This window comes from Haemaphysalis longicornis, unplaced genomic scaffold, assembly GCF_048455015.1.
Source record: "Haemaphysalis longicornis isolate Haplotype H1 unplaced genomic scaffold, Haemaphysalis longicornis Haplotype H1 scaffold_12, whole genome shotgun sequence".
NCBI classification, from domain to species: Eukaryota; Metazoa; Arthropoda; class Arachnida; order Ixodida; family Ixodidae; genus Haemaphysalis; species Haemaphysalis longicornis.
This window is the reverse complement of record NW_027526225.1, coordinates 21,089,850-21,098,156: the sequence shown is the minus strand read 5'-3', so window position 1 is coordinate 21,098,156 and position 8,307 is coordinate 21,089,850. Positions and strand designations below refer to the sequence as shown.

The 8,307-nt window shown below is 46.3% G+C and overlaps 1 protein-coding gene across 6 annotated transcripts in view; it reads right to left on the bottom strand.

Moving 5' to 3' along the window:
- Positions 1 to 421: 421 nt before the first annotated feature.
- Positions 422 to 8,307, bottom strand: part of Lar (tyrosine-protein phosphatase Lar) — a 511,609-nt gene continuing 503,723 nt past the window's right edge. For all 6 annotated transcript variants that reach the window (XM_077692998.1, XM_077692999.1, XM_077693001.1 and 3 more), the window contains 5 exons: positions 7,198 to 7,332; positions 6,910 to 7,035; positions 6,282 to 6,436; positions 5,613 to 5,748; positions 422 to 4,720 (listed from right to left, as the gene is read on the bottom strand). In XM_077692998.1, the coding sequence (XP_077549124.1) occupies positions 4,652 to 4,720; positions 5,613 to 5,748; positions 6,282 to 6,436; positions 6,910 to 7,035; positions 7,198 to 7,332 (621 nt within the window). In that variant the 3' untranslated portion in view covers positions 422 to 4,651. The remainder of the gene's footprint in view (positions 4,721 to 5,612; positions 5,749 to 6,281; positions 6,437 to 6,909; positions 7,036 to 7,197; positions 7,333 to 8,307) is intronic.

The following is an 8,307-nucleotide window of genomic DNA, read 5'->3' as shown; positions in this document are numbered from 1 at the left end:
CAAAATTTAACCTTACACTGCACGGCAGATTTTTTTTTGTCACATCAGCGTTTGTGCAGCATTGACAATGTTCATACAATGCATGCTGACAAGTTACAGCGAGTGTAAAATTAAATATAATGTCAGGAGTAAACAAAACAGTATTGCCTGCTGATCCCATAAAAGCTAAAAAAGCTGTAAGTTCTCGCAGTCTCCTACGACACTAAACAACTCAACTGTCACCTACTAGGATGGAACATACTGGCAATGCAAAACTGTATTGCCGACAACGACGCTAAGGCCAGCCAACTTCTTTTTTGCCAAGTGTTTGTAGTTGTAGATCTCCAAACAACTTGCACACTGCAATCTTGTCATTCAAACATTCTTCTCACCCCACCGGCCCCCCGCACACAGCAGAATATATGAGACAAAAAAACACGGCGAGTCTTTGGACATCTTTTATTGGGTACACTATGACAGACACAGGGCCACACTGGTGGCGCAAGGAGAAACACGCAGTTATTCGGAGCAGCTCGTAACCTCATGCCTTTGTGGGTCTTGCAGGTGCTTCCACACACTACAAGCCCCAGAAGTACTTGGTGAAGGCAATGTCCTTCGTGCAATTTCCACTGCTCATTGGTGCCTCTAAGTTCGTCTCAGTTACTTCACATTACGTTCATTTCCTCCTTGGTTCATTCGCTCCAGGTCTTAAGGCTTTGGGCCAAAAGGGCAGAGATGCAAAAACAAGAAAAGTGGTGCAAAAAACACCAAAAAGTCACTGAACCACCCAAGGCATGTGAGAGCTATATTAAAATCCTAAAATAAATTTTGCTTGTAAACTGCGTAAAGCAAGTAAACAGCAGCACAGCTTATATATAAAAAAAGTATTTTTGATCGCACAACATGACCTAAATCTCGTCACAGCTGCCTTAAAACTTTATACAACAATCCATGTTTTTGTTCTAAGCAACACATAAAACTTTGATACAGCACGCAATCATAAAAAAAATGGACATACAGAAGCACAAAAGGAACTCTTAAATTGCTGGCCCACTCACAGGCAATGTCACACTGCACAGACTACTGCAATAGATGCCCGACTTCAATGACACAAGATCCCCGTAAGATTCCATTCAACATTCACACCGCAATCCACAGTCTTTTTTATCCACCGACTTCACCGCACTTTTTTTTTCGATGACCACACAAGGAGTGGGAAAAAACAGAAGACCTACCTATTCCTTCGCGAAAAACAAACAGACTGACGTCACAACCTCGTTTTAAGTTTTGTTGGTGTAAAGAGGAGTCAAAGGTTACGCGTCGGCCGTCGACCAAGCCGACGAAAAGAGGAAGTCGCTACGTGATGATATGTCCCTAAAGAGAAGGCCGCGGGGGCGGCCACGACATGCAACCGGTGTGATTATGTGTCAGCCAGTCGAAGAAAGGAGAACGTGGAGGTCGGTCCTCAATCGTCCCCGAGATCGGCGTGAGAATGCGACACCGAAGACTTCGTAGTGTAGCACTGGTGCAGCACTAGTGTAACACCAGTGTAGCACTTCCTCTGCAGCGCTACGTTACACACACACATATGCACAAATGGATCGCTGAGACACTTGCAGAGACCCATCTTCCCTAATAAACCGAGGCCAGAAAGGACGCGCAAAACACGGAATCGGCGTTTCTAACACATCGCTAACAGTCGCAAGGCAATGCTAAAAGCTTCAGCTGCTTTTCATCTCTGGTAAAAATTCCTAGCTGCTTGCGAAATACAAAAGGCTCTGTTTGTACAACAGAATTCTTTTGTAAAGAGCACAAACATAGCTGCTTTTCTTTTTTCTTGTATCTTTTGCGCCCAACAAGCTTGCATTTAGGGAGCAGCGAGACAAAATATCCATACGTTTGAACACACTCCCCATACAACGTAACCTTTCACTGCAACCGCACATTTCAGAGTTAAAAAAGCAGTTGATGCTGCAGTGATTCAAACATCAAACCAGAGTCCTTCAATGCTTCTCTGGTCATGAAACTCCCGGCCAAGTTTCGTACAGGGACAAAGGCTACCGCGAGGGGCGCCACCGCAGATCGGAGGGCGTCGGGCAGCCGCCGTTGCTCTGCAGCCAAACCGGCAAGCAGAAACGCATTAGCAGCATGCACGTTCGCATAAAATTTTTTTGCCACTCACAAAATGATAAGTCCATTTAGCGGACCACGACACGTAAAGCGAAAGGGCACTGCTGATAAGGCGGCGAGCGTCTATTTGATCTTACTCCGGGGTCCGTTCCCTGCCAAGCGCGCTCTGACCACGCCCCCGGCTGCCCTCCAATCACCAGGAGCGTCGCGGCGCGGCAGCGTACGAAGCTCTCCCATAGCGTGATGGTGAAGTTTCATGACCAGAAAGGCATTGAAGGACTCTGATCAAACCAGGCGACAGATGGCATATAGCAGGAAAAAAACGGCAGCACAGAACGGTTAAGTCTAGCACAAAAAAAAACATTTTTGTTCTCCCAATAACGGGCAAAACGGTAGAAACTAGCACAAAAGACAGCACACTGAGTAACACACATTTGTACGCTTTGTTCTAATAAAACAATAGAGTTTGCTTCCTCTAATGTGGGCTTGTTAAGAGGCAATACATTGACAATGGCAGTAGAAATGAACATAAATAAGAACAAGCCAAAAAAAGAGCATCCACAACATAGAAAGCAAGAACAATTTTCTCGTCGTTTCTAGTTCATTTACGCTATTTTTCCCAAGCAGACGATTGGGTTAGGTGGATCAAGTAAACTGTCTAAATTGAAACAGTGACCTAGGTGAAAAAATTAAAGAATGTAAAAAAAAAGAAGGGTACAATTCCTTCTATTTTCAACTTTCGGGTCTTTCCCAACAATCTTTTTCCCATTAGTGCTTCGTTTTCCAATTCCATCTGTGAGCAGGCAGCCCACAAGCCTTTCCACGGTGCCCACTGATTTTAAGAACCACAGCACGTTCCCTTTCCCTTCCGACTTATGCGTGTCACGAGGTGTGTATCGCGTGGCTATGTACAGAAATTACGCCGCGACACGTCTTCCCCTTTTCCCAAACGCAATATAAATACATACCGGTGTGTGATGCTATGATGCGTTTATGGTACAATGAAAGATGACGATAAAAAAACCTATCGCACGTTATATCAGTTCTGATACACACCCCTCGCCACACTTGGCCGCTCGCTAACTGCGCTGCCGGCCACATGCAAAGGAGCGCAAGTCTGTCTGCGTATATGGGAGAGGGTTTAGGTGGATAAAGGGAGGCAATTAAAAAGGCATTCACGTCGAAATGTGAAATGATCAAAAGAATAGGGGAGGGGGGTCAGACAGCAAAAGGCTATAAACTCGACAACAGTACAACTCTGCATCGAGTTTTGGGGAATCGACAGAACTACTACTTCACTATTGCCTCGACGAATATCTGAGCACGGGAGGGTGGAACAAGAAAATAAAAACGATAGCGACAAACGAGAAAATGTAACCTGAGGTGACGGCAGCGATGGCAACACCAAAAGGTGTTGGGAAACCAGGGGACAAGGGGGTTTTCTTCTCTTTCTTTCTTTCTACTTTTCGTTTCCCTTTCTTTTGTCGATTTATCAAAAGCCGACAAAGTCTAACATTAGCACTCGCCCCAGTGTTTGGAGCGCTACAAGTTCATCAAAGCTTCCAAATAGCCAAAAGCCAGTCCTGTCGAAAATGCAAGAAAGTGTTTAACCTGAGTGACTAGGAAGCGAGGAGGTGTTAGCCGCCATCGTTTGTTTAAAAAAATGGTGATTTCGAGCTCTGGCGCTCGTATTAACGCGTTTTCGAAGCACGCCTGCCTGTAGCAAGGCATGACCCTAGGGTGTCAGACGTTGGTTCTCTTCCACATTTTTCACGTTTTTGCATGAACACGGACAGCAGCGTGGCCCGAAAGCTACAAGTCCAAAACGACTCTATGTGTGGTTCATGAAACATGATTAAACATGCAAGAAATAATAATAACAAAAAGCTGCAACATTCTACGGGCAGGACATTTTAGGAGTTAAAAAATCGCAACGTCAGCACCCCACTACGCATAATAAAGTTAAGATACTCGCCTACAAAAAAGGAAGCTTCATTCAGAGATTGCACGTGATGAGTAACTCTAAGACTGACACCAATAATGCTTTCTACTGAACAAAAAAAGAAAAGCTGCATTCGCTGCACAAAAATATGGGAACCTGTTTTGCTTCGGGACAGATCCCTTTGAACTGTCAGCACAACACGGAATAAACTAAAAATAAAAATTGGGTATTAAAGCACCGAAGCCTTATTTCACCTATATGTATCATAGAGTGCCTCCATCAGAAGAAACAGCCGCCAAGGGCCGGCTTCGAATACAGACGATAACGCATGGACCTGCGACTGCCAATAAAAACTGCGGCAATACTCGTAACAACAACAAAAAGTGAAGACACATGTGACAGAGTCACAACTGACGAAACCAAGTCAGATTGGCTCACTCATCCCTCCCCGAACAGCTGCCAGTGCGGTCGGATGCGTCCAACGACGTCACGACACCGGGTACCACAACGGGGAAGAGGACACGCGAGCCGTACGGGTAGCCGTAGGAAGCCAAGCCAAGCCTCGCCGCAGCAATGCCTGGCTCGTCGCAGTGGTGGCACTCAGTTTGCATAGTGATCAAAGCTGCTCATGTACTCCAGCGCTGCCCGGTAGCAAAACTGGTATTGATCCTGTCGAGAAACGAAACCAGATGCAAGAAAAGGGAGTTAAGGCTAAATCACTGGTGTCGATGAAAACAAGACTTTCACCGCCATGGGGAAGGATCGTTCCCGAGAGAAGTGTCAAGCATGCTTAATTACTTTGAGTGGTCATGAGAAGACATGCTTTTTCTTGCGCTTATTTGCGAGAAGGCGGCATAGTCCGCACACATCGTGCCCCTAAAGGTGATCAAAGCAAAGCTTGTACTACCATCTCACTAACTCCCGACCTTGCCTGGCACGTTTGCCAGCTCACCGACTTTTCAATTCGCCCATGCCAAGCCCGCCTATAAATGCTAATGCATCTCACAAGTCGCAGCACCAACACTTATCCAAACCTCGTTATAAAACCCAACCTCCAGAGCTCTCATCACAAGATGCGTTTGCTGTTGTATGTAGAAAACAAAAAGAAATTTCAGAAACTCCCAAGGCAGGAATCACTGAACAAAAATGTAAGCTGTCTCGCTACACACCAAGACCACTTAGAGTCAGCTTCCCTACTACATGAAAAAGCATTGCCGAGAAGACATTTTTTGAGGCACCATGTAGAGTGTGTGTGTGTGTGTGTGCGCGTGCGTATAGGGTAAGTAAAGACAGACACACACGAGAAAAACATCAAAAAAATAAGGTTTACTGACGTTTCAGGAAGAGGACTTTAGAAAGGAAGTTCTCTCTCTGAAGAAAGCGAGTCCTCTTCCTAAAACAGCAATAAACTTCTAATTTTTTAACATTTTTCTCGTGTGTCTGTCTTTACTTACCTTACTTTCTTGTGCTCTTAGTGAGTTTTTTTCTTCCAGATCACACGCGCACACACATAGACACGCACACACACGCACGCACGCGCACACACACATTCTGCACTGACCTCACTCTGGACCATGCCGGGGCGCTGGGTGCGCAGCGTGCGCACAGTCTGGAACATGTCCAGCACTCCCTCGGACTGCAGTCGCTCCAGCACGATGCTCAGTGAGATGAACACGCCCGTCCGACCGACCCCGGCACTGCAACGGGGAAGAGGACGAGACCGGACATGAGGAACTCAACAGCGATGATAACGACCAGCCCTGGGAGTTTCGCGGACCCTCTTGCTTCAATCAGCGCGAGACATTGTGGTCTTGTTAGCAATTCCCTAACACCTAAGGGGGCCGAACAGCAACAACAGCCTTTATCACACATCACAAAAGTCATTCAGTAAGCAACTACGTGCATAAAAATTTTCACATTTTGGGGGTTTAACGTGCCACAGCTACCCCTGGGCTATAAGGTGCCCCATGGTGGAGGACTCCGAATTAGTTTAGACCACCTGGGAATCTAATGTGCGATTGCAGTGGAGCCTCTAGTTCCGTTTGATTGGATACCTTTTTCAACAATTCTTGCATTTTTTTTTCGGTTAAAAAACGGTCTTTTGTGGCTCGAATAGAGCTGAGTTAGTTACCAAATGCTTTTTTTTTTTTAACTAAACAAAGTTGTGTGTTGTCTTCATGGCCGCTGTAAGAGTGCTTCTTTTGCAAGAATTCGCTAGCCGTCCGCTTACCTGCAGTGGACCGTGATTGGCCCTTCTTGGCCAAACTGCTCTTTCGTCTTGTGGACCTGGCCAAGGAACTCGAGGTAGCCTTCGGCCGTTTTGGGAACGCCCTGCTCCGGCCAATCGGTGAAGTGGAACTGCCGGATGGTGCGTGATTGGCCGTCCTGCGTCCCGAGTCGGCAACGTATTGGCCAATAAGAAACCTCCACTTTGCATGTCACTCTTCATGTTTATTTGATTTGAGCATTACTTGACTCAAGTTGGATTTTAAACACGATTTCCTGCTGTGCACACGCAGTCCATACAACAAAAAGGTGGCTTTCACAAATCCCTCTTTCCAACAAGTGCACACAAAAAGAAATTCTGAACCATTTTTACGATGTTCGGCCCAATGCAACGACCTTGTCACTTTCTTAATTAGTTCCCATTGCACAATATCATTGCTGATGCTTTAAAACCAAGACATATGAATGTTCAGGGCAGCTATTAATCCCAGTGCTACAAAATGATCGCAGCCTTTGAATGCTGCAAATGACGAGGCCATTGGTTCAACATAAGGGAAAAGGATTTCCGTTAAAACTGTACCCTACGTACTGACGGAAAAAACAAAAAGAAGGCAGCAGAAGAGGGGGATCACCTTGGCGTCGGTGACTTTGAACTCCCTCAGAATGTACTGCGGCATGTTGTACTCGGTGATGGGGTCTACCACGTAGTAGAGGTACCGCTGCGAGTGCTCCGATGGCCAGTACTGGTGGCACTTTTCCTGCAGGGTGAAAAGGAACGAAAGGAGAAGAAAAATAATGGCACAAGTGTCACCAGGGTGACAGGAGAGGGTGTTTCACAGCCGTTTATTCCATTCTACCGCTATCCCTGCTTGCCCCCCTCAGAGACTATCGGAGACTATTGGCAACTGTCGGCCCCTCACCCGTCCCATCTCCTTGAGCTTGGTGAGCATGACGACGATGTTGGAGTTGTGCTCCCACACCATCCTCCAGAAGTCCTCCGTGGTCTCCGCCATGGGGCCCTGCGTCGCTATGTACGCATTGCGGTACCGGTATCCCTGCAAGGAAGGAGAACAAGAGGGGGCAAAGGTCAAATAAAGGGGGGCTTAACCAAAAAAATCGAGGACAAAATGCTCCAACTAGATTCGGTGACGTGTAAGCCTCTGAGCGTAGTAACCTTTGTTAACAACGACACCTTCAACTGCATTGATTTGATTGTGCCGACGCAACGCAGGCGATGAGGCACGCCGTAGTGGCGGGCTCTGGATTAATTTTGACCACCTCAGGATATTTAACGTGCACCGAAAGCTCATACACACGGGCGTTTTTGCTTTTCACATCCATCAGAAAAGCGGCATAACGCCTTAGCCACTGAGCCACCGCAGCGGGTCACCTTTCACTGCAATTTTTCGAACAAAAAAACTCAGTTCGCATAGCTGCAGGCGAAACAATGTTTGCTAGGGCACAAAGTTTCACAGGATTGCACTGACAGTAGCAACAAAAAATTGGGGAACTCCTTGGTTCTGGTGCACGGAAAAGAACACCAAACAGGCATGTTTCCAATCTATCGCCTTTTTATTTTTATTTTCCTGCAATGCAATGTCAGTTGCATATTTTACATGCACTCGTGCAATCCACAACAGCTTGCATCAAAAGGACATTCCCAGACTACTCTCGGGGACAACTGTACTCATTTCAAGGAGTTTTTATTCCGCCTTATGTTGTGCCTTTTAGTTTCAGAATGTCTATTTCGTTGTTGAATCTGATGTTTTGCTTCCCTTTCGATGCTGTTACCAGAAAAGGCTGGCTACTACATAGGCCTCCATGTCACTTGTGATTGGGGCATACTACGTTTAACAATGTGACACAACTACCGTATTTTTCTGCGTATAACCCGCACCAAAAATGCGAAAATTTCAGTGGCAAAGTATGGGTGCGAATAATACGCAGGGTTTTTCTTTTAGCGCAGCTTCATGGCAATGCGCATTGTGCCGTGAAGCTCCTACGAAGTGACGCTGACTAAGCCTTCCATG